This window comes from Sorghum bicolor, chromosome 3, assembly GCF_000003195.3.
Source record: "Sorghum bicolor cultivar BTx623 chromosome 3, Sorghum_bicolor_NCBIv3, whole genome shotgun sequence".
Lineage (NCBI taxonomy): Eukaryota > Viridiplantae > Streptophyta > Magnoliopsida > Poales > Poaceae > Sorghum > Sorghum bicolor.
Genome location: NC_012872.2, coordinates 70,676,771 through 70,704,311, shown reverse-complemented (window position 1 = coordinate 70,704,311; position 27,541 = coordinate 70,676,771). Strand labels below are relative to the sequence as shown.

General features: G+C 43.5%; 4 protein-coding genes across 8 annotated transcripts; 1 reads left to right on the top strand and 3 right to left on the bottom strand.

The window, feature by feature from the left end:
- LOC8056149 lies at nucleotides 419-4,567 on the bottom strand. 2 transcript variants are annotated; one of them, XM_002456775.2, is made up of 15 exons: nucleotides 4,307-4,567; nucleotides 3,826-3,937; nucleotides 3,612-3,720; nucleotides 3,383-3,526; nucleotides 2,910-3,014; nucleotides 2,720-2,803; nucleotides 2,450-2,565; nucleotides 2,274-2,375; nucleotides 2,083-2,196; nucleotides 1,938-1,994; nucleotides 1,797-1,863; nucleotides 1,672-1,725; nucleotides 1,136-1,210; nucleotides 1,014-1,049; nucleotides 419-910 (listed from the first exon to the last, which is right to left on the bottom strand). In XM_002456775.2, exons 2-15 carry the CDS (start codon nucleotides 3,852-3,854, stop codon nucleotides 797-799), a joined length of 1,206 nt encoding a protein of 401 aa, XP_002456820.1. In that variant the 5' UTR covers nucleotides 3,855-3,937; nucleotides 4,307-4,567; the 3' UTR covers nucleotides 419-796. The 2 variants fall into 2 exon arrangements, with proteins under 2 accessions (XP_002456820.1, XP_021312440.1); XM_021456765.1 differs by having other exon boundaries at nucleotides 3,612-3,717.
- On the top strand, nucleotides 9,469-11,124 carry LOC8078712. The gene has a single exon (XM_002458913.2). It carries the CDS (start codon nucleotides 10,014-10,016, stop codon nucleotides 10,986-10,988), a length of 975 nt encoding a protein of 324 aa, XP_002458958.1. The 5' UTR covers nucleotides 9,469-10,013; the 3' UTR covers nucleotides 10,989-11,124.
- On the bottom strand, nucleotides 13,631-19,812 carry LOC8078711. Its single transcript, XM_021456345.1, has 9 exons — nucleotides 19,454-19,812; nucleotides 16,442-16,884; nucleotides 16,166-16,344; nucleotides 15,498-15,578; nucleotides 15,315-15,401; nucleotides 15,083-15,206; nucleotides 14,904-14,975; nucleotides 14,508-14,588; nucleotides 13,631-13,920 (listed from the first exon to the last, which is right to left on the bottom strand). The coding sequence occupies exons 1-9, from the start codon at nucleotides 19,810-19,812 to the stop codon at nucleotides 13,814-13,816; spliced, it is 1,533 nt and encodes a 510-aa protein (XP_021312020.1). The 3' UTR covers nucleotides 13,631-13,813.
- Nucleotides 20,395-26,025, bottom strand: LOC8056148. 4 transcript variants are annotated; one of them, XM_021457262.1, is made up of 6 exons: nucleotides 25,586-26,025; nucleotides 24,782-25,180; nucleotides 22,559-22,976; nucleotides 22,151-22,341; nucleotides 21,690-21,745; nucleotides 20,395-20,690 (listed from the first exon to the last, which is right to left on the bottom strand). In XM_021457262.1, the coding sequence occupies exons 1-4, from the start codon at nucleotides 25,770-25,772 to the stop codon at nucleotides 22,152-22,154; spliced, it is 1,194 nt and encodes a 397-aa protein (XP_021312937.1). In that variant the 5' UTR covers nucleotides 25,773-26,025; the 3' UTR covers nucleotides 20,395-20,690; nucleotides 21,690-21,745; nucleotide 22,151. The 4 variants fall into 4 exon arrangements, with proteins under 4 accessions (XP_021312937.1, XP_021312936.1, XP_021312935.1 ...); XM_021457260.1 differs by having other exon boundaries at nucleotides 20,417-20,690; nucleotides 21,830-22,341; XM_002456773.2 differs by having other exon boundaries at nucleotides 20,417-20,690; nucleotides 21,690-21,990.

The window sequence follows — 27,541 nt, the reverse complement described above, 5'->3', positions numbered from 1 at the left end:
TCCCAGACGAGCTTATATTCAGACTTGTGTAGTTTATCCATGTTTAGTTGTCCACATAGATCAGTCATGCACACTGCTCAAAGCAAAGCATAGTACGGCATTAGCTAGCACACTAGATTTAGGGACAGGGGCTGTTTCGATGCTTTCGCTATGCCACTAAGTTTTTTACTGCTAAATTTTTGGTATTCTGACTTTAGGCTGAGGTGGTTAGATCCATAGCAAATCTTTAGCACCGTAATTTGTTGAGAACTAAACGGCCCTTACATATTAGATAATGTAAATTTGCACAAACTAATGGACACAAAAAAAATGTTCTCAACTCTATTACTTTCTACTGGAAGAAACATAGAATCTCTAATAGACCACAGAGATGACTACATACTGCCTTGGCAGGACAAACATATCTGGGCAATCTGGCTAAGCAATGTTTCAGGGTTCTGTCATTCAGATATCTGGCTAGAGCATGAAAATAAGGTACTGAATGCACAAGAGCTGATCCAACGCAATCATTTGTATGTTAAAACAAGAAAAAGAAATGACAGTATCGATACTGCATTTGGCCAATAAGACAAAAAGTATCTCCGAAATTGTGCTAGCTACTTACACAAGAGCTACTCTGGTACAGAGAAAAAACCAAGTGAAAGACTAAGAGTAGAAAGGAGATTGATCCTGTACAAATCTGGCCTTGGTGCTGCATCTCTACAGAGTCAGTTACTTGTCGGACAGGCAGGCGCCAGGTTCACAAAGCACAAACCTTGCCATATGACTCGCGAGGTGCCTGTATGCAGCCATGTATCTAAGTTACTGTCGATTTTGGTGGTGTGATCCCTTGCGCCAAGTAATATGCTTTCTCAGCATCTGTCAACCTTGTTTGAAATATCCCCCATTCTTTACGACAGCGTGCTCTAACCTGGAACAGACAAAACAGAAAGATAAAATCCTTTATGCATTCCCACGGCAAACAGTTCGAGAACTGCAAAATAAGTAAAGTTAGTAATTGTTAGTTAACTTACCCCTTCCCATGGCGCTTTTCCATTCTCCGCCTTGCCCTGACAGGAATGGATGCTACAGGATCAGAATTCACTGTATCTTTGTACCATGCACAAAATGAGGTGATATTAATAGTCTGGCATACCTGGTTACCAAGCGATGGGACGACTTGATGAACAATCCACTGGGAATCAACGACTCCAATTTTCTCATGGGCTGGCTGTTTAATATAAGATCAAATAAAAGAATGCTGGATCAGTAAAACATGACTGATTGTGGATAGCATGTAAAGAGGGGGAAACTCAGGTTGTGGATGGTATTAGCCTGCTTGGTATAATGGAATATCTGTATATGTGCATTAGTCAAGAATGTGGCAATGAAATTCTCTCTCCATGAGTCCCACCACATCTGAAATTGAAACCAGCTTCTATTTATCTACTATACCTTACCACACATCATCTCATCTCTACTACCTGTCTACCCAACTTAACTCCCATCCTTTTCTAATCATCCCCAAGACCCCAACGATATATCACGCCTGGCCACTCCATGATCCCCAAAAGAACTGAAGTAAAAAAATACCCATTCTACGCAACAAGCAATCCAAGGTATCCTGCAACTATGCAAGATAGTATTCATGTAGAATTCACTTCATCAGAGTAACATCGATAATCAGTATACCTCCACACATTTCCTAAGAGCAAAATCAAGACCCCATCCATGGACCAAGTCGTTCTGCAGAAAACAATTTATAAGAATACATACTTCAAATGAAGCTAAGAGAACAGTAGGTAACACCACTCCACCTGAATCATATGCCATACACAGCGCCATGCATCCCTTGAGAACACAGTTGCCATAATTTCAACAAATCTGCATAGCAAATTCAATGTGAAAAAACAGAAATTTCGACAAGCAAATAATCTAATAAATTATTGCACTCCTACGCTGCACATGGTGGAAGATGGGGGTCGCTACACCAGCCAGGCCTCTCCTCAGTTACTCTGAAAAAGCGAAATATCATTCCAGAAACCAATATAGGGATGTCCCGCTACTAAACATTAGAAAAGCAATATAGATTCAGGAGCTCACTTGTGGACTTCCTGATCACCTATTCGTTTAGTCATTTGCCATGTCAGACCTTTATCAGGCTCCAAACCAGGCTGAGAGATCTCAAGCCCATGCTTCCTAACAAGTCCAATGTACCTGAAGAAAATGCTTTGAGATTAACTTTCTGAAGGGAACACCATTAAAAAAACTAACAAGGATGAGCTGCTGCTTACGCCTCTGCATTAAAATGTTCAACACCGAGATCTTCATCCCAGATAAATATGTAGTCATAACGGGCAACAATGTCAGGATGTAGAAATCGCTTGGCGTACCACCTTGGGTAAACGAGAAGTAAGTTTTAAACCTTTGATGACCAAATGTGTGGCAAACACATAAAAGCACAACTTACCATTTAGTCTGCTTTCTGACACTCACATGGATGGCCCTTTTTGACCACTCAAATTCATCCCACTCAGTTATCCGATCATCATAATGGAACAACATAATTGTGAAGTTCTCTGAAAACTGTAGAGAAGACATATAAATCTGAAAAAGTTTACAATCTTTTCATATTTGAACACAGTGACTACTGACTACTTCATGAGGATGCATTATCAATTGAACAGCATCAGTTGCAGTATTCATTCCTCACACATTTTAAGCATGTTAGATGTCTTACCTTTCTCACTGCTGCATCAATGTTTGCCTTTTGAGCGTATCCAACTGTAAATGTAACAAGGTATCTTGGTTTGCTAGTAAGATCCTGGTGGTATACTATATTTCAGATATTGAACAACAAAATAAACAACTCCGTTTGAGGGCATCATTTGATATAATACTGGAAAAAAGTATCAACTATAGAAACCAACCTCACTAGGTTCACCCCACAATCTCCGGAGATAAAGGTCAGTTTCAGACACTACAATGCCTGGTGGAAGCCTTTCAGCACCTTTAGGGTTTGTTGGAACATAAATCTGAAATTATTGTGATAATTACACAGAAAAAATAAAGGTACAGAAATGAAAATGCAGTTTTCATATATAAGAAACCACCCCTTCAGTTCATTATTTCATATACTTCATAAAGGATATAAATTGAACCGCGCTAACAAGTGAAGGACAATGTAGGCATAATTCCTAGGTTTAAAGCATTCATGTGAATTCTAGAACTTCATACTTACACACTATGCATCAGAAATACACAAGTAAAACTACTGGTCTAGAAGACATTGACCACAATACATATACATAGAAACAATAGCAAAAGCAGGACATAACTCACAAAACTAGTGCCAGTGCATAGTGACCACTGGAACTACAAGCCATTAAGCCAGGCAAGGTACCTTAGGAATTTCATCAGAGTTAGAAGCTGAATTGTTCTTCTTATGAGTAGCTGCAGATGTCCATGCATGATTCAATAATGTTTGGGTTGTGATGCCAGAGTTTCTGTCCTCAATATAGGAGATAATGCTAGAAGGGAAGTGAAGCTGCAAAATGCAGCCGTCAAGATGTTTTCCCTCTATGCAGAGCTTGTTGCAGAAGAAGGCAAGAGAAGGAAATGGTCCATTTTACCTTTGTTATATTAACTGTGGGGAAGGAAATGCCAAACAAGTACCCTAGCATAACACCAACAACTGCTGAGAATATGATTCGCATGCCCTCATTTGATTTCTGTGCGCTGCTGAAGATTGAGATCGAATAGGGATTTGTATGAATGGGCACCTAAAAAACATTCTCTTGTTGCTAGACAGAAGAACAATACATAAACTCTAAGCAATGAACATACCTGCGGCCTAAAATTCCAGGCTTTGCCATGAGAGATGTGAGTGTTATCTTTTTGTAGCAAAGGAACTTGTTGGCAGAATTGTACCGGCACTGTCACAGCTGAAGCTTTTTGGCTGTGTTATATTATATTTATAGAAGGCAAATAAGTCAGAGCTCCTAGCATGGAAGTAGCATATTGAGAAAAGAAGATATGACACACAGATATGAACCCTACGGTAAATATAGTATGCCCTTCTCTAGATATACTAGCAAAGAACTGACTTTGCGGCATAGTTCCATTTTCAATCATCAAAGTAGGTTAAAGGCATTACAATGCAAACCATTCAACCACATGCTTGTTCCAAACCCACAGTTTGAAATCAGGTAGGGACGGTCGCAGTAAAAGGACATGGGCACCGGCGGAGCCAAGGCCCGGCCACCCTGGGCAGCTGGCCGGGCTCCCACGGTACAGCAGAGGCGGGAAGGGAGAGGGAGGTGCGTACGCAGGGTCGCCGGCCGGTGCGCGGAGGACGGAGGCGAGGGCGCGAGGCGACTGGCGAGAGGCGGGAGGGGGAGCCGCCGACGCCGACGCCGAGCCTGGGACTGCCCCTCCGTCGCTGGACGCCGCCGACGCGCGGAAGATCCGACCCTGGGACCGAGCCTGAGCGCCACTGAGCGCGAGTAGATGAAGGAGCAGAAGATCTGCGCTGAGGGAGGACCGAGCCTGAGCGGCACTGCGAGGAAGATGGAGCGTCGGCGCTGCGCTGCAAGGAGCCGGCGGGGCGTGGGTTGATGGGCCACTACATAAAAGCCCATATAATTCTTTTTTCTTTCTTTTTCTTTTCTTTTTTTTGAGTAACTTCTTTTTTTTCTAACATCTTTTGACAAATTAGCATCTATATATAATTAATATCTATATATTTAGAATAATATATATTAGAGATTATACTAGTCTCCAGAGCCCAATACATAATATTATGACATAATGGTTTTTTTAAAAACATTTTTTAAAATACAAACTTCAGTAGAGGAAATTATAAATTTATAGAAGGACTTATGTCTTATTTTCTCTTTCTCAGTTGCTCTTCACTCTCTTCCCTGTTTATTTGGTTTAAGATCAAACTTTTAATGTCTACTACATCATAAAATTGTTAAGGGATTAGGAACGCTTAAACACGCTTAAACTTAAGCAACAAGTCACTGCTCACTTAGCACTTAACCCCGCTTATAATTTTATGTTATGTTTATGTTCTTAGTATTAGTATAACGGTATGCCCAGGTTTCATAAAACTTTTGGCTCCACCACTAAACACATGTGTACACTTGTAATTGGACCAAAAAATTTCATCAACTAAATCAACTATCAAACGGCCAAGGTCCCAGGCCATATTGTTTCATCAAAAAAAAGTTCCTAAGTCATCTTGATTCTATAAGAGAAGAATCTCATTCTCCATAGAAGCTAGTTAATTAAGTCTTAACCAAATCTCTAACTCCTATCTGCATCGAGCAAGCTCGACGTCATGAGCAGCACACCCACAAAGGATATCATCATCATCCTCGGCAACTCCAAATATGGGCTATATTAGGTGTTGATGGCTTAGAATAATATAATCACAATCTTAATTAAACATTAAAATTAAAATCTGGGAACCAGAGCAAGATTAGCCTAGCTAATTCATGATCCCTAATGTTCTTTTTAGATTTATTTTCCCTATGTTAGTGCTAGTCATTCATCACTAAGGGTAATTGTGCCTCTGTTAGTCAAAATTAGTCACATGTACAACCTAATTGATGTTCCAATTATCTCAATTAGTAGACTAGGATTTTGGTTAGAACTGACAAGGATTCACACATAATTGAAGTGATGTGTTTTTAATTTATGTGGTTCAATTTAGTGATGGGTTTTAAATTTATGTGATTTTTCATGATGTATGCTGACTAATGTTGTTTATAGCTATTGATAGTCACAACTTTGTTAACCACTAATAAATTATTCTAAGCCATATATATAAGGTTCATCCTTGGGCATAAATATGGCTTTTGGGTATTTCTAAAGCCATGAATAATGTTTAAGGATATTTTAGGATTAATTAAGACAAATGATAACTATCTAGTCAGTATAATAAGTTAATATTATCTTCTTTACATGTATGCAATTAAGTGAATAATGATCATGTGTTTATATAGTGATCTATGTTAAGTTAATTATTTCTAGAGACTTAATAGGCTTTATATGATTTATTTTATGGCTTGTGGCTATATATTGAGTAAACTTGTTTTATAGTCATGTAGCATTTATTTAATCCTCAACCATTTAAGTTGTAAAGTCTCAATGTACCTTCATAATCATTGAGCCACTTTTATATCATCTCTAATCAAGATGGAACTAATATGAAGTTTTGGTTAGCGAGTAGTTCTTTCTAATAAATATAGAACCAACAAGAAGTCTTGTTTAGATACTTAATATTGATTTTGGGAATAAGATGTGGCAAAAGATTATTTAGAGCTATACAAAGCACGGGTGCAAAGGTGAAGTACAGTTTCTAAGTATACCTATTCTATACCGGAGTGCTTGTAATACGATATGTACCTAGTTATATTTTAATATAATTATTATTTCATCTAAAAAAGATTATTTGGACGTCATGTTCATGTGTCATTTTCTTTAAGCACAAAGTTTCCATTTATTCATCTTACTGATATGTTATTAATTTGATATTTGTGTGGCACCCGTCGCCACAAAAGCGAACATATCCAATCCGCTCGTGTGCTGCAACAAGTGATTCCCATGACCGGTAAAGTAAATTTTGCTCCTAAGGACACATACCATTACAATGTGGACCACACAATTCATATTGAGATTCGTGGTCAGCATTCTAACACATGAATTTTTTTAGCCATAGGATAAAGATCCAATAGCCTCTAGCTTTCTTCTTCCTCCAAGCTTTTTTCTTCTCTCGTCATAGATCACAGATTATAAATTAAAAGAAACAATTTTTTTCTATAAAAGAATAGATCATAACTTTTTTCTACGAAAGCACAATCACAAATTCATGTGCAGGCTCCAAAGTTATAGACACAGAAAAGTTCGTGTGTTGGAATATAAAAAAACACATAGATGTTGTTTAGCATTCCTGAATGCAATCCACCGCACGGAACAGAATGGCAGGCCGGTACGTGCCACTCGTGCACGAATACACACACCGAGGTATGGCAACACCGATTCGTGCCTCCCTGGCCTGGCTCCCTCTGTAGATACACACACGTGATCCGACATCCATGGGTCGATGGCCGGTAAGTGTGGGTTGCCACAATCGGCTGCGCCACGCACGAACGGGAACCCTTTTCCGTGGTTCCTTCCATGCCAACTGCGACGAACTAACGCGCCGGGTCGGCGCGCGATCGAGCTAGCACTCGTACCGGCACCGGCCGTCCGTGGCACGCACGCACGCACGGCCACTGCACGTGCCACGGCATGGTGGTTCACTGCTTCGTCCGGTTCGCTTCCGCCTAACCTGCCGGGGAGCGGGAGCCAGAGGCCAGAGCGAGAGCTCGGACAGCGGATCGAGCAGCGCTCGTGAGCGCGCGCTGGCCATCTCTATCTTCTCCAACGACTCCGATCTGGAGCTGTTCGCAGCCGTTCGGCCGGCCGGCCGTGCTCAGCAAAAGGGTTCTGCAGCAGATCGGCTACATATCGTAGGCAGACCGGCCGGCACCCTAACAGCAAACCCAATTCAAGTGTTGTAGCATGCCAGCCAGCATGCGCCAACCAAATTCATGCCTCGACATGTGGATGTTGATTGTTGAGACTAGTCAATGTGTAGCCCTGTTCGCAAATCGTAAGTGAAATCGCTTTCAAACTGTAATTTCAAAACTTTTGCCCTGGTAATAATGTTCTGACTTGTGTGCTAGTAAAACAAGTGCAAACTGAGTAGTAGCAGATTGACTGAATGTAAGTCAGTGATACGTGGCATCAATACTCAGTACGGTCAAACGGCTGCAGGAGGAAACGCCTGTGATCTGGTCTCACAGGAACTCAGCGACTCTCTGATCCTCTTACTACTACGGCATTACCAAGTCAGGACCTCCTGAAACTACTCTTGAACAATTCTTTTTTTTTTTTCTCAAAACCTCCTCGATCAACACCAACACCAGGCTGAGACTTGCTCATCTTGGCCGGTTCCGAGTCAAACGATAAACAAGCGACAAGCATGCAATGGGGGATCGGCCTTTGGCTGCTGGTCCATTCCAACACGGAAGACGGGAAAGAGGCAGATGGTGCTTAATTCAGGAGCAATTGAATCCGCCGTCACTCGCCACCAAATGCTTTGATCAGTTCCACATTGAATCTCTCAACTCACACGTCGCCGTCATCACTGCACCCAGTCACCATCCGTCCATCCCCAGAAGCCTGGCACAACGAGGCAGCCACTTGTTCGATTAGGCTTATCAGCCATATAAATTAACCAGCAGTATTTTTCTGTCCAATCACATGCTAACTCCATCCATGCAATTCTATGTCGGGTGACTTATCTTTTTAATAATGGAGCAAAGTTATAGCAAAATGTTATTAACATGTACTCGCTCTATCCCGCTATAATTGTCGTTTTAGCTTGTTACTAGTTGCGCGTGCTGTGGACATAGACATTTAAATGCACTGCCACACCAACAATTATAGCGGCACATTGGAAGTATGTCTCTAAACAGATATATTATACCATAAAAAGTCATTTCATGACGAGTCTAACTATGCTTGTTTATATTGATAAATGTTAGTGTCTTATTTATTATATAAATGATAAATCTATAATCAAACTTTAAATCATTGAAGTTATCGTTATTCTGCTTTCAAAAAAAAAAGTTATCGTTATTCTTTGTAAGATGGCTAGACAGCGAGGACGACGTCGACAGAGGAAAGTCTACAGGTTTTATCCAGGGACCAAAGAAGAGCTCAGGGACGTACCCTCTTCTTTTTAAGATTGCATTGTATACGTGCAGGTAGATGAAGATGCCCTCTCATCAGTCAGAGCACCAGCATGCAGCCTACAAAGCCACCATGCATTGACCACTCTTTTGTCCGAGTACAAGGACCCGTCCAGCATCTCCTTTTCTCCCCAACAGAACAGTCAGGCGACTCCTCAAGTAGTTGCAGCGTAGGACTAGGAGTACACTTCATCCAAAGACTCGTCACTGTCTCCAGTTGCCTAGTGCATTCCACTCCCCTGCCTCTGTCTGCACACATCGTTGGGCAATGGGCACGATACGGGTTAATACTCCCCTGCCTGAAAACCGAGAAATCTGCTCCTGTGGCTCTCATCTCCACATGCCACCCACATGCCGCTGCCGAGACCTCAAGGGCCCCCGAGAGATCCAACTCCAATGCTGCTGCCGATAGCTCATGGCCTCATGGCTCATGCCGAGACCTATTTTCCTCTGGGGCCTCTCCTGTCCATATGGATGAACGAGTGGCAGTAGAAATTCCTATACAAATAGTACTAGAATAATACGTATTGGCAGCTGAAAGATTTCAGGGAAACCAAGGTTGGTCTGGTCCCTGAAAGATGTGGCATTTATTCGACGCGACGCAAGCAAGCGGAGAAGGTTCCTCCGGTTTTTAAACACCAACAACGCAACACCCCATGAGGCTGGCTAGGCTGACGAGCAGGGTTGTTTGTTCCCTCCCATCCACTCGCTTTCATGTACACCTCACTTTCTTGGCCTCCCCAACTTTCCAGCTCGGTTTGCTAACCCATGGTCGCCTCGCCTCATCCATCCCCTCGCCCAACTCCCATAACTTTGCATGGCTTAGGCCAGTCTCAATGGTGTTTCATTGGAGTTTCATGCACATTAAATATGCTGATGTGGCGCTATATTAATGAAGAGAGATGATAAGAGTTTCATGGAAGTAGGGAGAGTTTCATCCCCATAAAACTTCTATGCACTGTTTGCAAAATATGGATGTGTTGCAAACTGTGTCATGAAACTTCAGGATAGCCTTATTACATGGCAGCTCGCCCCTATCCCGGCCTAGGCTATATGTATAGCAATTATCAAGCTTGCCTTCGTCTTCCTTCAGCCACCTTGTCGACCTCACTCTCAGGGTCCGGTCAGGTGCATATATACCTTGATCGATCAGATAGATATATAGATAGATAGCTAGGATCGCATTGTGTTCCACCACCAAAACCAAAAGCCAGCCACAGCATCGACATGATGCAGGACTTGTTCTCGGTCCCTTCGTGTTTCTCGGCGGGGGAGAAGCTCCCGGACGTCCCGGCGTCCGCGGCGGCCACCAGGTCCGGGCAGAGCGCGGCGACGCTGGTCTACCGCGCGGGGATCGCCGGACAGGACCGCCTGGTGACTGTGACGTGGTGCAGGAACCTGCTCACCCACGGCCTGACCGTGTCCATCGAAGGGTCGGCGGGCGGCGGCAAGGACAAGAGCGGTGGCGGCAGCAGCAGCAGCAGCAGCAGCAGGGAGTGGAGCGACGCCGACGGTGGCGGCGGCGCGGCCTCCAAGCAGGGCTGCAGCACTGCCTGCAAGGTGGAGATGCAGCCGTGGCACTTCTGGCGCAAGTACGGCGCCAAGCAGTTCCACGTCGACGGCAGGGCCGTCGACGTCGTCTGGGACCTCCGGAGCGCGAGGTACTCCGACGAGCCCGAGCCGCTGTCCGACTACTACGTCGCCGTGGTGTCGGACGACGAGGTCGTCCTCCTCCTCGGCAACCTCAAGAAGGAAGCGTTCCGGCGGACCGGGTCGCGGCCGTCGCTGCGGGACGCCGTCCTGGTGTGCAAGAAGGAGCACGTCTTCAGCAAGAAGCGGTTCCTCACAAAGGCCAGGTTCCACGACAGGGGCAAGCTGCACGACATCAGCATCGAGTGCAGCAGCAGCAACCTCAGCGGCGCCGGCGTCGGCGTCGACGTCGACATGGTCATCAAGATCGACGGCTCCGTCAACGTCCTCGTCAGGCACCTGCAGTGGAAGTTCAGAGGCAACGAGTGCATCTCCATCAACCACCTCAAGGTGCAGGTGTACTGGGACGCGCACGACTGGCTCTTTGGCACCGGGATGAGGAACGCACTGTTCATCTTCAAGCCCGAGCCGCCATCAACCACCGCTGTGGACCTCCACACTGATGAGTGCTCTGATTTCTGCCTGCTTCTGTACGCATGGAAACTTGAGTGAGCTAGGATTCCTGTTCCTCTACATTATAGTGGACACCTTACCATGTTATGAACCAATAATTCATATCATGTAATACTAATGGATTATTGGGATATGGAAGTGTATGCGAAATGAATGATTGGGACCATTCTCTGCCCTTCCTTCCTTAATCCTTCCCATGGGACTATGGAGTGTGTTGTGCTTGTGCACATGGAGGATTGGACTGGAGGGGCACAGGATAGTCCTGGAGGATTAGGAACAGGCTGGTCCTGATTGAGAAACATGACAGGCAGGATTCGCAATGGCATTGCCTTTCCCAATCATGTATTCATGCTGATTTATCCTGGGAAACTCCAGCTAAGAGCTGGTCCCTCCCATGGAGTACTATTGAACTCTTAAAAAAAAAGGAACTATCTTTCTCATTTATCTCGATCCTCTTAATTTCTTTAGTTTTGCTCCGTTCAAGAACGAGGACCCCGCAGATAGGGGCACAAATATAATCCATGAATACTGACTGATTGTAGCATAATTTGTGCCATTGATCATATAAACTCAAGGAATACAACCGTGATACTTTCACCTGTGCCTAAATTAACGACCTGGATTTTGGTCTTTGAACCATGTAACTTTGGCACTCAGAATTCCCATTTAAGATTTCAGAACGCCTCAAAGGAGCTCGGAGGGCTGAGCATCTCTGATCTACGGAGAACCGGAATAGCACTTAGGGCGCGATGGCTTTGGCGTGACAGGCGCAAGGGGATGCTGGTTCCGCCCGCCGAACCGTCGGTGCTCGCCCTGTTTCATGCGGCAACTTTGGTCATGGTCGGCAACGGAGAATCCGTGCTCTTCTGGACGTACAGATGGTTACGGGGGAAATCTATCCAATTCTTGGCCCCGCTGGTGTTTGCGGCGGTGAGGCCAAGGAGGAGAAGAGCAACGGTGGCGGAGGCATTGCCAGCTAATGCTTGGCTCAGCCACTTAGCTGGGGCCGCCTCGCTTCGGATGATGGTGGAGATAGCGACTCTTTGTGATCTGCTTGATCAGGTGGTTCTCTCGGCAGAGCCGGACACGTTCTCCTGGTCACTCTCCGAGAGTGGTGAGTACTCAGCTGCCTCGGCTTATGGGGCCATGTTCTTTGGCTCGGTGGCGTTGCCTGGGGCGAAGTTGGTTTGGAAGACTGCAGCGCCGCCGAGAGTACGCTACTTCTTTTGGCTCACGCTGCATGGGAGGTGCTGGACTGGGCATCGGAGGTTCAGGCATGGGCTGCAGGACTCCGATATCTGCATTATTTGTGATCAGCACTCGGATACTATGGACCACATTCTTTCGGATTGTCCTTTCAGTCGAGAGGTCTGGCACCGGTGCCTCGACAGGCTTCACCTTGCGCACCCGCTTCAGCTACCTCATGGACGCGCCCTGGATTGGTGGACGACTTCCAGGAAGCTCGTGCCGAGGACTCTGCGCAAGGGTTTCGACTCCTTCGTTCTCCTCGTCGGTTGGTCCCTGTGGAAGGAACGGAACGCGCGCACTTTTCGGGGGGAGTCATCCTCGGCTTCAGCTCTGTTCCTGCGGATTTGGGATGACGCCTCTCTCTGGTCCGTGTCTGGTTGTAGAGGTCTAGGTGCACTGCTTGCAGCTGCTGGCTGAGGCTTTTGTGCTCGCTGTCTTCACTTCGGTCTGTTCTCGGCTCTTGTCTGCCGAGTTTTCTTTTGGAGCCTTCCCGCTGTTTCAAACTCTTTTCTGCTTAATGAAATACACGCTAAGCGTGATCTAAAAAAAAAAGATTTCAGAACGCCTCGTCAGTTTTTTTCCCCTCTACAGGTGATTAACAGATGAAAGAAACAATTGCAGAAAGAATTAGTAGCCAATTTGCACATCATATTTAGGGGATGTTTAGTTCAGGCTGCTAAAGTTTAGCTAGCTAATTTTAGTCCCATTTAGTCACTTTTTACCTAAACACTATGATTATATGGGACTAAATGGGCATTTAGCCAATTAGTCACCAAGGGGTTGCTAAATGGGACTAAAGCCCAGGCTGCCTCACCTTTTATTCACTTTTTACCTAAACACCCTGACTAAAATGGACTAAAAGGCCTCTTTAGTCCACTACTAAACAGGGGTGACTAAAGTTTAGCAGCTGGTTTAATTGGTTAGCAACTTCAATCTAAATAAGCCCTTATTCATCTTCATCCACTAAATTAATATAAATCTCATAGATACCAGTCTGAATGGTTTTATTCAGTAATTTTAGTAAACAAGGATCAGGATTGAACAGAATCAGATTGCAGAGAACTTCGAATGAAAAGCTTAACTGAACAAGTTCAAAATAGTTGGGAGGGCCCAATATGACAAACTAGTCCTGAGGTTTAAATGTACAAACTGAAATAGTTTGGGGTCTTATGGTGTATTTTCACCGGTAATACCATATAGGGTTAAAAAAAACTGCAGTTTAATGAGCAATTCAAGTAGAGTAAAAATAATTATTTCATGATGCTAATTATTAATTCTAATTGTTTCCCCCCTGGTTGATAAGATTTTACTTTAGGGACACAGTTATGCTACTAGTAGTATTGTTATGCTACTAGTAGTTCTCATCAAAAAGCCTTTTAGATTTTACCAGAATTTCCACTTAAAATAAATATAGAAGTGACAGAGGCTAGAAGTGTAAACATGGAGAGTAAATTTATCTGACCAACTGGCCAGTTTACACAGTTACAAAGAACACAATTGGGTTTTCACATGAACAAAATCTGTAGAGGGAAGTTTTCTCACATGGTACTTCCTCAAAATAATGATGCGCAATATCAATTAAATTGTTAATCAAACTAACAGAAATGTGAAAAAGACTATTTTGAACCAAAACCAAACCATTTCGCCAAGAAGAACTTATTTTTCCCACGAGAAGCTTCATCTGAAGCCTTTCCACCACTTCCACGTGCTGTCCTTTGGTTAGCTGTAATGGAAATAACCATAACCAAATCAGCAGGAGATATATCACGTACAAAATTGCACTCACATTAGATCAACTTTATAAACTTCTCCAACTCCTAAACTTTAGTCATTGTCCCATCGGATGTTTGGACACATGCATGGAGTATTAAATATAGACTATTTACGAAACTCAATGCACAGATTGAGACTAATTTGAGAGATGAATTTATTAAGCCTAATTAATCCATGATTTGACAATGCGATGCTACAATAAACATGTGCTAATGACGGATTATTTAGACTTAATAAATTCATCTTGCGGATTACTGAGAACTTCTATAATTTATTTTTTATTACTATCCGAACACCCCATACGACACCCCGGAGTTTATAGTAAAAATTAAAAGTATGAGTTTGTGAAAAACAATAAAAAAAGATTTCTTAATGAAAACAAAAGGGTGATCCAAAAGGAACTCTAGATGTATTATTTCTGGATTCAAAGGTTAACCCAGTAAATTGTGGTGTCCTTAATTAATTACCTGTTCAGCTCTATACAAGTAATGTGCTTATCAAATCATAATGGTTCAATGGAGGCACTAAAAAGCTTACTTGAATTTGATTTTTTAGCATCTTGCGATGACCCTGATGCTGAGATTGAATGTTTTTGCTCTGGAGGACTGTCCTCTTTATCTAGTATAAAGAAAAGAAAAGAAAATCATGTCAGAAAATAATGGTTGAACGAAATGATGAGCAAGGCTTCAAAGAAATATAGTTAGATGCTTTATTTAGAAATTCTAATTGAGTCATTGAGGTTGTATAAGATGGCAGGTGGAGTTGCTCTTAGTCATAACATGCTGAAACGTCAACTGTAACATCTGAGTGCTAGTTCAACTTTAAAATAATGGACACAAATCTTAAATCTGTCTTCAAGATGAAAGTAACAGTAAATTAGTAAAATAAAAGTCAGTTATTTTAGCATGTGAATATATAATGGATGGAACTCACCATCTGTGGTTGAATATCTATAGGTGTTCTTCAGGTACTCGACAAAGGAGTGATCATTGTGATCAAGCATCACTGGTCAAAATGCAAGGTAGAAGTTAATAGCAGCCATTGATGTATGAATTTTCAACTTCTTAAATATATATTTATAGATCAATGCCTAAGTAAGATTTGTATATTACATTGCTGAAACAATTCATGCCTCATATGCTCAGAGGTACCAAACAAAAGCAACTGCACTGCATCTGAATCTTTATTTGAGCACTTCTTGGAAAGGTTGCTCGTATCTAACAGGATACCTGCGAGCTGATGGGGAATCACATTAAGTATAATCAAGAGAGTTCCCTCAGGAAAAATATAATCAGGAGATGCCTGTAATCTACACAGGATACTGCATGTAGAAAATGCACTAACCAGAAGTTTCTTTATGTCCAAGTTCTGAAGCAGGCTATAAGCATCCTCACAATAGGTATGGGTCAGGGTTGTGCACACTGAGCCCACCTAGGAGACCAAATCAAGCATGCTTATGAAGTAAATGCTGATGTCATATACATTAACCTATGAAGACACTTGAAAAGTACAAGTACACATTATTACCTCAGCTTCTGATTTCAAAACATCTTGCCCCACCACAAGTAAGCTAACTCGCTGGTCCATTATTAGCCCATCCATGTCAACCTAATTAAGATTCTCGAAATCAGAATCATATATACATTTTGGTTCCCATGCGATATGTATACAGCTTGATTATTCCTTATAAAATGGGGAATAACACATTTTGAATGCCACTGCCCATAGAAAACAAATGCGAAATTCTGAAAACCAGTTGGACAGAAACAAGCAAATATAGTTAGAGGCTGGTGCTAGTGGACATTGCTCTTCTTGAACTCTTCATGATATCTTATGGACACATTACTTTATACTGTCCCCCACTTGTGGCTTGGATTCATCTTCCCTTTCTATCAGCGTATTATGCTAAAACCGCAAATGCGAAATTCTAAAGACCTGTTGGTGTCATGGTCACTAAGGACGACAACCACACGGTGCCAATCAAAATTGAGGACACCCACATGCCACGACTGAAATGTGTTGCTGTATATACCCCATCCCTGTTGCCTTGCCTCTGCCTCAAATAAACACTCAATAACTCTGGGACCAAGACAGTTGTCGAATCTGTCCGAAACTAACTCCATACCGTACGCCAGCCATAGCCATTCACGTCTTGAAGAGGCACAGTGTATGCACATTAAGATCACATGATGTACCTCATCGACGAAGAGCAGCGCCGAGGCGTCGACCCCAACGTGATACAGGAGCCAAGCCGCCTGCCTGCACCTAGCCATCCTGCTCCGGCGCATGTTCACCACCGGCACTGCTGCCTGGCCATCCCCCTTGCTTGACAGCATCCACGCGTAGCATATCGACGCCACAATCGAGCTCACACCTACCCAAATTTTCAAAACAAAGATCCAATAAATGACCACACAGCTCAGATTCAGGTTAAATTTCAAATATGGGACCAGAAGCTCAGAAGAACTTACTTTTGGAGGCGTCGGAGAGCACGAGTTTGGTGGGCCTCGACGCGGGACGGTCCCCTGCCGCTAGGTCGGCGACCACAGCGCGCTGGCGGCGGAGGAAGGAGTTGAGGCGGGCGACACCGTCTCCGGATCCATCGGCGGCGAAAGCGGGGGCGGAGGACGCGGAGGCGTGGCGGCGGTGGCGAGAGTGCGCGGCGGAGGTGGGCGAGGTGGAGGTGGACGTGGTGCGACCGAGGGGGGAATCCGGGGTAGGGCCGTCGCGGAAGCGGGACTTGCGGCGAGGGTTTGGGGGTAGGGACGGTGACGGGGAGGGGGGCGCGGAGGAGGCGAAGGGATCGGAGCGCGGAGGGGACGAGCTGATGGACGCGCGCTGTAGGATCTCGTCGCCGATACCGCCTGGTTGCCAGTGCCTGCAAGCACGCACGCACGCCGGAGGAAGATCGGTTTAGCTAGCGGGGAGGACGAGGATGACACCGCAGTTCGCGGCGGCCGCCATGGGCGGCAAAACTTGCACAGAGTGAGGTGAGAATGCAGTTCTTTCTTTCTTCTTTTCTTTTTCTTCTTCTTCTTTTTTTTTTTGAATGAGGGGAGAATGCAGTTGGGCCACAAAAAATTTGCTAGTGCCTGTTGGGCTATTGGATAGGCTTTTTCGGCCTGTTAAAGATAAGGGTCATTTGATATAGTGAAGCCTGTTAAAGATTAAGGTCATTATCTATAGGGAACGTATCATGTGCAACACAGCTTCGTGTGCAACCTATGCAACCATCAATTAAGGCCACAGGATCTAGATCTAACATCTGAGGTTTTTTCACTTAAACCCTCCCTTCTAGATATACACGGGTTAGATTTAAACCCACAGTTGGAGGGGTTTAAGTGAAAAAAACCTAAGACGTTAGATCTAGATCTTGTGGGCTTAATTGGTAGTTGCATATGTTGCACACGAAGCTGGGTTACATATGATACGTTGCCTACATATAGTGATCAGGTATAAAAACTTTCGGACTCTAAAAAAAGGTATAGAATCCTCACAAAAATATAGTTAGACCCTGAGGGGCAGCTTGTTTACTTCCTCTATTCTAAATTATAATACACTTTGACTTTTCTAAATACTTAAATTTTGCTATACACTTATATACATTATGTCTAGATATATGGTAAAATCACAAAACCTAGAAAAACTAAAGCGTCTTATAATTTGAAATGGATTAAGTACCTAAAAAACTCTTGACTTAAGTAAGTACTATAAAATAAGTACGTCAATACTAATGGTTAAGCAAAGGCTCTGCACTTGATAAAGAAACAACACATTTGTGCAGCACCTCCCAATTTGTTTCTAACTCCACCACTTCCCACTCATGGGGATTTGTTTGGTTGCATTCATATTCACCTCAATAACTCAATTTACATGTTGAGGTGGATTGAGATATAATTAATTAATATTTCTTTGAGTACATGTGGATTAAGGCCTTGTTTAGTTGGAGAAAAATTTTGGGTTGGGCTACTGTAGCACTTTCGTTTGTATTTGACAATTTTTATCTAATCATAGATTAATTTGGCTCAAAAGATTCGTCTCGCAAATTTCAGTCAAACTGTGCAATTAGTTGTTATTTTTATCAATATTTAATGCTTCATGCATGTGTCTAAAGATTCGATGTGACAGGGAATCTTGAAAAATTTTGGGAAATTTTGGGAACTAAACAAAGCCTAAGGAGAACTAGGTGAATTTCCCGCGCGTTGCCGCAGGATTTTCTTAAAAATAAATCATTATATACATAGCACTACTATGCGGTATTTAGTCTATTACGTATGTACATATTATAGAGGAATTAATTGCTGATGAAACAAATAATGTATGTACATGACTTGTATGTGAATATATTAAAGATTTAAAGTATTTCATATGATATAGATGACATGGTTATTTTTTATAATTAATATGGAATGACATGGACTTAGTGGAGAATAATGTGGACATATTGCATGAAGAGATAAAATATTTAGTGGATCACTTAGTGGGGAATGATGTGGACACCTTGCATGAAGAGAGAATTCATCTAGTGGGGTTTAGCTTTATAAGAGTTATATAGATATGAGTGCAGCTAAGACTTTTATTATAAATCAGTTGAAGGTGTCATTCTAAAAGAAATATTGAAGATGGAGCATAAGTTATTTGTTATGGACAAAAAATCGTGGCACAATACTCTAAAAAATAAAAAATCCAAGATTGTGGTGCATGGTGAAGACAATATATTATTCATTTTATAATATTTTGGAGAAACATGCAACAGGCCAGCCAAGTCTGCTTGGATAACGCCCTCGTTTGGAGCGCTCACCTAGGCAAATGAATCCAATCCTAGGTGCTCTAAATGAACATGTGAATCCAATACTGCATTTGATGGAGATCTAAATTCTTCTAGACACATTTCAGACTTAGATTCTTTCTAAAAATATTTCTCCGTTGAAAACTTAGAATAGATTCGGTAGATAATCTCAAACAAACAAATTATATTCCACCCAACTAAAAAAACACTGCTAGATTTTTTGTGTGAGAAAAATACTGCTAAATAACTTGTGTGTTTGAGATTATCTACTGAATCTCCCTCACAACAAATCAGCGGATAGACTTAGCTATTAAAATATGTGATTTGTATTTTTTTTTCTGATCTTATCAATGGGCCTGATTATTATTATACTATATCCTATTCAATTGAATATGCATTTCTATTTTTTTTAATTTACAATCCTATTATCCTACCCGAAATCCTCCGTTCAATTTAGAAACGACCTTGCCCCTGACCAGACAGCGATGTTTTGCACGGGAACTCCAGGTCATGCTAACAGTTGTGGTGGTTAGGGGAAAAAAAAACTGCGTCACCATGCATTAGCTCATCGAGCGAAGAGCGAACTTGTCGAGCCAACTCATTTCGTCGTAGGACTAGAATAAGGAGTCTCCGTGAGCGCGCGTGCAGGGTTGGTGCACGTACGCCTGCACGGACGAAAGGGATCAAGTTTTACCTTCTGGCGGACCGCGACATCGGGTCCCGGCGGTCGAGCGTCGGCGAGGGCTCCGTCCCAGATCCGCCGGCGAACCTGGGCAGCTGCCTGGACGGCGACCCGACGCCCTTCCGCCCCGGCGATCCGGTCCCGACCATCCTCCTCGCCTCCTCCAGCCAATCCTGCGTTTGCTTGCTCGCGCTGCTGCTGCTGCCGCCGCTGCTCTTCCCCTGCTTCTTGCTGCCCGCTGGCGATGCTGGCCTCTTGCTGCTCTCGCCAGTCAGGTCGTAGCCGCCGCCGCCGCTGTGCCGCGCACCGACAGTGCCGAAGAACCAGTCGTTCATGAAGTCGGTCAGGTCCGGCGCCCCGTCGACCTCCATGCTGGCAGCTTAGGCTTAGCTAGCTGCGCGCGCGTCCAAGGACGACGCCTCGGGTGCTTTACTGCTGATTAATTAGCTTGCTGCGTACTATTAATTTGGAGATGTGTTCTTTCTCTGCCAAGGTTTTGGATGCAGCAGGTCGCGGGCCGGCCGGGGTTTTTACCCTGTGCTGCGTGCGGAGATGAAGAGGTGGCGGAGGATCGATCGGGACGGACGGGCCGGGCAGTGCCGCCGAGAGCGCGTCAACTGAGGTGGCAGCCGGCCGTGGGCGGCGTCTTGTATCGTAGCGCGGACCACGGAGAGATCGGTCGATCATTCCGAGGCCTTTGTTGTATTTTGCCGCGAAACGGCACGGGATCTCAATACGCGCCCTGCAGGTGGAGCTCGCTGATGAGACAACGGCCATCGGCAGCTGCCCGACCTTGTTCGCTTCCATATTTTTTTCTACCAGCCTACTAAGCGAACATGCTCGAGTCACCTCGATATGGGTAGTGTGAACGTTACACTATTGTCGGCCTATTGTAACCTCGGTAGTTCTCTTTTAGGTGAAGTCAGATTTCCAGAGCCCAACCTGGACGCTGATTTTGAACCTTGAGTCTGTTTGTTTATTTGAAAATCATAGCTGAAAGTACTATTTATTAATTTATTATGAGAGAAAAACATGTTAAATAATAGATAGATTCGATAAATAAGCTCCAAGGAATGGGACCTTAACTACTAAACCGGGTACAGGACGTTCTTCATTTGTCAAAAGCTGAGCTCTGAATCGCGATTGTACTGACCACTATCAACACTCCGCCGCCACGTGCCCTCTGCACGATGCCACCGACTCAACATTGGGTCCATGCACGCTGTAGTCTCGCATACGCGCCCTGCATCTGCACAAATAATGGCAATAATCGTCAATCGTGTATAGATTCCATACAAAACACAAACAGAAACAGGTTCATTTGATTGATCGAATAGATATACTTTAGAGTAATTGAGCAACTCCAAAAACTGTCTATTTTCTAATTGTTAGGAATAGAGATTTTAGTTAGAAAATAGTTTCAACAACTTTTTAAATTGGGTATCAAATAGTCATTTTCTAGATTTCTCGCTAACTAAAGATGGAGCAAGACTAACTCTCCAGAGTACACAAGATGTAAAAGAGCCGTTATATAGAGTGAAAAGATATAAAAAACAGTTTTTATTTAAATGACTTTTTAAATAACGATTTAGAGAGTGAATTTTACAAACTCTTGGAGTTAGAAGAAAAATATGAATATTTCCAAGTTCTGCCCAAAATGTGTTTAAGTGAACCGGACCAACCAATCTCAGTTAAGTTTTATTCCAAACGCGTTGCACCTGTGACCATGATGTTGTAGCACATAATCAATGGCAGAGCTAATGATGCATCATGCATGTACGTACAAATGTGTAAAGCACTTTCTACCCTCCGTATTCCGTACGACCCGGATTCATGACCCAGTATATGACCCGGATTCATGACCCAGCATATGACCCGGATTCAATATAACAATTAGCACATAGAATGTAGGAACTGAATTTCCGTACCCGTGCTAACACTACAGGGCACATATCGTAAGTAGCTAACTTGACATGACAATTAGCACATAGAATGTAGGAACTGAATTTCCGTACCCGTGCTAACACTACAGGGCACATATCGTAAGTAGCTAACTTGACATGACAATTAGCACATAGAATGTAGGAACTGAATTTCCGTACCCGTGCTAACACTACAGCTAACACTACAGGGCACATATCGTAAGTAGCTAACTTGACATGACAATTAGCACATAGTAGAATGTAGAAACTGACAATTAGCACACAGAATGTAGAAACTGAGGTTGCCTAAACAAGGTAGAAATTACCCTTTAAATGAATCGATTGTACAGACCAGAAGGTTAAGATTTGATACCAGTCCTGCCTACATGAATCCGTGACTTCATGAGAATTCGACGTACACAAAAGGTACCATGCGATGAACAGCGGCTTATTAATACCAAAATACCATGTGAGTAGTAGTTGCTACTCTGAGCAAACTGAGGAAAGTAAGCATCTTCGATCTTCAATTTAGGAAACAGCAAAAGGTCTCCAAAAAGGCATAGAGTGCAGATGTATGTTGACATTGTTATTCTAGATGATCAACATATAGTATGACTAAGAATACCCCTACAAAAGAGTCCAAGCAATTAAAGAAAGCGAAGCTAAGTGCATACAACATATTATTCTCCCTGTGTTATAACCAACAATAAAAATGAGAATACAGAATAGTCACCATGTTGATGAAGGAAAGGGAGGAACTATTACAACAAGGAGCTCCGTAACACACCTTATGCAGCTGCCATCAATTTCTCTGTCTTCCTCTTCAATCGTTCCATAAATTGAGGATTAGCCTTAAGTCTTCCTTTAACATAAGCATTCCTGGCATCCTCAACAAGTTTGTCAGCTTTTATTGCATCTATTATTAGAGTATACAGTGTCCTCAAGCAGTCTTTTCTGTTCTCTTCCCGATGTTCAAACCTGCCCAAGCAATCAAATTGCAATGATAAGGCTATCATCCTGGAGATCAAGATTCCTATTAGTATGAAGCAGAGCCACAATAATATAGCAGTCTTGGAAATGCAAAAAAAAGACCCAATTCTGACAGTAGCACGTTTTATGGGCTATTTTAGCGATGGATGTCATACATAATTTCATAACCTTAGATTTAGTGTGCAAAGAGAGAATTAACCATTACCTTTCACTGATTATTGTGAGCTCATCTTTCCCAGAATTATACCTCTTTCCAACAACATCACGCAACCGACGGAAAGCATGTCGTGAAAGTCCCAGTTCCTTCACAGTTACACTGAGTTTGACTTTTCTGTTTTTGGGATGATATGCATCGCCACTAGGAGCAAACACAATCCGTGATTCCCACCTTAGAACAGGTCCCTCGCCAGGTAGATCATCTAACTCAACTTTCTTACTTCCTGATTCAGTCAGTTCATCAGCATCAGTTGGCGTCTCTGCTTCGATTAGTTCAGTGCACTCGGCAACCATCTTGTCCTCAAATTCTTTGAACAACTCATACGCCTTCTCAGGTTCCATCTCTCCCCTCTCACACATGTCTCCCAACTCATTAAATTTGGCCTCCACCTTTTGTTTGATCTCATCTGGATGTAACATGTGAAGTTTCAAAAAAGAAATAGAATCACAATACTGCTGTACAGGAAAATGAGAAAACACACCCATAGCTATTACACTCAAACAATTACAAGTATTTACATATCTATATTTCAGGCATGAACAAAATAAAAACAAAACTAGAAATTCACACCTGAATACTCAACATGCACACAAAGACTAGACTGTTTGCATGGTATCGTAGCATCCCTACTGAAAATAAATCAGATAGTATGATGACAAAAAGATGCCTTACAAGCAGAAATGCCTATTCTATTGACAAGATATGCTTGTTATAACAAGTACAATCTGGACCATTGCCGACTGACGACTTCTATAATAGCAAGTCCAACATACTACCCCATCATGACAGGTTTTATTCTTTGGTCTATACCTAGCTAAAAATTCAAATGCTCTATGTATCGAGCTATATTTTTCAATGATCAGTATGAACTTTTAACCTACAATGACTATGATCCCCTGATATACATTGTTGATGACATGATTACCCCTTTGATGCATCTTGGATGTACCATACAAGAGAGAACAGGTGATCTATTTGCAGAGGGTGGCACATTGTACCATTTGAGAACAACTGAAGGGCAGATGGAACTGCTTCAGATGCTGACTTGGTGGGGGACCCCAACATCCCAACATCAACCTACTACTGACACATACAATACCTAAAAGGAGCTTGCATGCCAATTTAGCTGAAATTGAAGAAGCTAAAGATATGCTAAGCTAAGAGCATCTCCAAGAGCCTGTTTAAAATCTATTCTCTAAATCATCATTTGGAGGGTCATTTAAGTAAAAAATCGTTTTCTATATCTTTGTACCCAACAGCTTTTCTATATCTTGTACGCAGTCTAGAGAGCCATCGTGATATCCAAGGAATTTTTTTCACCAAAATTTCTATTCCTGTAAATTACGAAAGATATAAAGAGTCTCTTGGAGATGCTCTAACTCATTTGTGTGTATCACCAAATGGACAGAGAAGAACATGGCAACACTACCCTCTTTGAAGTTACACCACAATTGTCTCTGGAATCTTTTTGTTTGTTGCCAGAATCATAAAGCCTTATTTGGTTACTGATGCAAAGTTCAACATATAAATACCATCATATGCTAAGTTCAACTTATCACTTTATCAGTCAGAAAAGCGAATGAGATAACACCAAAAATCCTTTGTACGCATGTTTCTATAGCTTGTTGACAACATTTCTAACACAAAAAAAACTCTTAAACAAACATATCACCATTTTCTGTATGTACACTGTGATACCCTTATACTACTTATATGAATCAATTATGCAAGAATTTCACTAAGTAAAGCTAACACTATGGTAATTACACTATTGCCAATATAACCAGTTGCCCACTTATAGTTATACATAACAAAATCCACAACTAGATGATCATCACTCAACATCCAGCCCAGCATAATTCCTTAAATAAAAAGAAACTATGAGCATTCAGTATGGTATAAAGATGACATGTGTCTATACAATTCATAGATGCACTCCTTGGCCAACTGACAGTTGTCCATATAATCAGAGGAAATGCAAACTGATAAGTATTTGAAGCATAGAAGAAGAAAATAGATTCATTTTAATCACAAAACTACTTGGCCAAAGCAATCCAATGATGACCGTAAAATGCCAAATCCATTACATCCTTTATCCCCAACATCCTAGTCATTAACTTCTTCTCATTATAACTAGAGATTTCATTTCCAAAAGGTTCATAATATTCATAATAATGGGAGCAAGACAGAGAAAGCTTCAGCTGAACATACCAGGTAGTAACTTGTCCCAGTAGAGCATGTCCTCGAGGATTCCCTCGCACACCTTCATGTTAGGGAAGCAGCCCTTGTCTGTGGCCTCCTTCATCCAGGCATCCCACTTGGTATCATCCATGTTAAACAACTCATTGTTCTTGATCTTCTTCTCAACATGCTCCCTCGCATTGTAGAGGTCACTCAGCTCCTCGTCGGTATCGTGCATCTCCTCAAAATCAGACTCAAAGTCTTGGTCACCGACTTCAGGAAGTGGCTTTCTACGCAGCTCCTCAATAAGGTCATCATCAGTCTCACTATGGGCACCCGTGAGATTCCGCTCAAGGACAGCCTCAGCGACAGATGGTAACTCTGCCTCTTCATCCACCCCATAGTAAGTCTCCAACCTCTTCTTCAGCTCTACAATCGGAGACATCATAAGGACAGACCAACAGGATTCTTATGCATGACATTTTTTAGGTTTCTATCGATAGCATTGCAAGTAAGGCATTATGTGTTAATGTGGAGCACAGTTTGTCGACACATCATTTGGTCGAACAGGTGATGTGCATGCGGTAGTGCCCATAGAGTGTCTTTACGCCACGAGAACTACGAAATACTCGCGGAAAGAGACTTCCTATGAGTGGCTCATTCTGAATCCGTCGAGCAGGTGATGTGTGAGGGGTGGCGGGAACACTTCGAGATCTACAGCAAAGAGGCTATGTTCGAGTCCGGATGAAATGCAGATGAATGCCCTTTGAAGTTGAGTACGCGGTGTTCCTTCGCCGATTGGACTAAGAAGGGAGGATGTGACAAAGAGAGTACCTGTGTTCGTGACGTCGGTAGCGGGCGGGGAAGGAGACGGAAGCGAGGGGGCAGGAGGCGAGCCGGCATCGGAAAGGAGGCGGCGGGGAAGGAGGAAGGGGAGCTTGGTGGCGATGGAGGGTTTGCTAGGCAGCGGAGCGAGGAGGCTCTGGGCATGGGGGTGTAGGTGGGCGAGCAGCCGCCTCATCGCACCGGCGGCCGAGAGGAGGGAGACGACGACGGTCGACGAAGACCCGCAGATTGCGCGCCGGCCGCCGGCCACCGAAGCCTCGCTGTCGCTCGATCGGGACGGCAGATGGCAGATGGGACCTGGGACGAGGAGCTCGCGAGCGGCAGTGGGCTCGCAGCCTGGAGCGTGAGCGGCGGCGGCGGCTCCTGCGAGCGTGAATGGCGGCGGCGGGTGCGAGCCCGGGGAGAGGGCGCGTTTGATTTGGGCCTAAAGGGTGACCCTGCGCCTCCCAGCTGGTTCGATTTCCTTACCCGTCAGCGAGCTCGGCCCATGAGATGCAAAAGAAACACTCTCTAAGGGCCTGTTTAGTTCCCTACCTAAAAAATTTTCATCCATCCCATCGAATCTTTGGACACATGCATAAAATATTAAATGTAGATAAAAAAATAAACTAATTACACAGTTTAGTTGAGAATCGCGAGACGAATCTTTTAAGTCTAGTTACTCCATGATTAGCCTTAAGTGCTACAGTAACCCATATATGCTAATGATATATTAATTATGCTTAATAAATTTGTCTTGCAGTTTCCTGACGAGCTATGTAATTTGTTTTTTTATTAGTTTCTAAAAACCTCTCCCGACATCCTTCTGACACATCTGATGTGACACCAAAAAAATTTCATCACCGGTCTAAACAGGCCCTAAGGCCTTCCCCAACGCGCCAAGCTGGCTTGTAGCCCCGTCCTCCACATCAGCGCGCGAGCTCTAAATCATGTTTTGTAGTGGCTCCGCAGCAGCTTATAGCTGCTTGCAGAGGCTGCGACAGCCTCACCTGACAAAAGTGCAAAGCACCTAGGCAAGCAAGCGTTATGGACGGAGAGCAGCAAAACTAGTCTCTGCTTTTACAGAGGTTGTGAAGAGAATGGGAAAAGAAATCAGTGACAAAAAGCTAAATGATGAGATGATATTTTTACAGTTGGTGTTAGCTTGCGTTGTAAAATCAGTAGTTCTGTGCACACACTGTCTACCTGTCCTATACTTTTTGGCTCAAGCATATGCTAGTGACTGTCCGCGTTGGGGCTGGCCTAACATCTCCAACACCTTCTCACTTTCATCCTTTATCCCATATAAACCTATCATGTTGAGGGAGATAGATCAATTTCACTACTCCAACAGCTTCCCAATATGCTCCTTTTTTTTTAGTCACCAAAAAACTTCCCTTCTTCCCTCAAATAAAGGGGGAGTTGGATCTCCCCCGATAGTTGAGGCCCACCCTAACTACCACTTCTCCCTCCTATGCTTGCTCGTCGGAGATGCCAATGGTGACCGGTGGAGTTGGTCGCCGCTTAGAGGTGGCGGTGCTACAGCTCCTAGACCACTACTGTTCGCCTCGCCCGTTGCCGCCTGGATCACTCGTTGTTGTCGCCAAGCCTAGATGCCATCCAATCCAAGCTCAGCCGCCATGGAGGTGGATCTGCTTGAGCTCGCATCAATGGAGTCGGAGGTGGCTAAGCTCGTACAAGTGGAGGTGGATCTGTTCGAGCTCCCGTCAATGGAGGTGGAGGTGTCCGAGCATGCGCTAGTGGAGGTGGAGGTGGAGGTGGAGGTGCTCATGCTAGTGGTGGATGGAGGTGGTGGTGGTCGGGCGAGAGCCACGCCCAGGGCACGAGCGTGTCTATGGGCGTCGCCGCCACGAGAACCTACGAGCGAAAAGAAGACACCAAGGTAGAAAAGAGAGAAAATTTATAAATTATAATTTATCATGTGGGTTTTTATTTTTGGGGAAG

Excerpts from the sequence above, each read along its gene's own strand:
- LOC8056149 (XM_002456775.2), bottom strand. The coding sequence starts at position 3,854 with ATGGCAAAGCCTGGAATTTTAGGCCGCAG. Across the intron at positions 2,566-2,719 it reads TTGATGCAGCAGTGAGAAAG|TTTTCAGAGAACTTCACAAT; the intron begins GTAAGACATCTA and ends TCTTCTCTACAG. Across the intron at positions 1,995-2,082 it reads GGTGATCAGGAAGTCCACAA|AGTAACTGAGGAGAGGCCTG; the intron begins GTGAGCTCCTGA and ends TCGCTTTTTCAG.
- LOC8078712 (XM_002458913.2), top strand. The coding sequence starts at position 10,014 with ATGATGCAGGACTTGTTCTCGGTCCCTTCGTGTTTCTCGGCGGGGGAG.
- LOC8078711 (XM_021456345.1), bottom strand. The coding sequence starts at position 19,812 with ATGGAGGTCGACGGGGCGCCGGACCTGACCGACTTCATGAACGACTGG. Across the intron at positions 15,402-15,497 it reads TTTTGAAATCAGAAGCTGAG|GTGGGCTCAGTGTGCACAAC; the intron begins GTAATAATGTGT and ends TTGGTCTCCTAG. Across the intron at positions 14,976-15,082 it reads GCATGAATTGTTTCAGCAAT|TGATGCTTGATCACAATGAT; the intron begins GTAATATACAAA and ends CATTTTGACCAG.
- LOC8056148 (XM_021457262.1), bottom strand. The coding sequence starts at position 25,772 with ATGAGGCGGCTGCTCGCCCACCTACACCCCCATGCCCAGAGCCTCCTC. Across the intron at positions 25,181-25,585 it reads TACCGACGTCACGAACACAG|AGCTGAAGAAGAGGTTGGAG; the intron begins GTACTCTCTTTG and ends CTCCGATTGTAG. Across the intron at positions 22,977-24,781 it reads CTGGGACAAGTTACTACCTG|ATGAGATCAAACAAAAGGTG; the intron begins GTATGTTCAGCT and ends TGTTACATCCAG.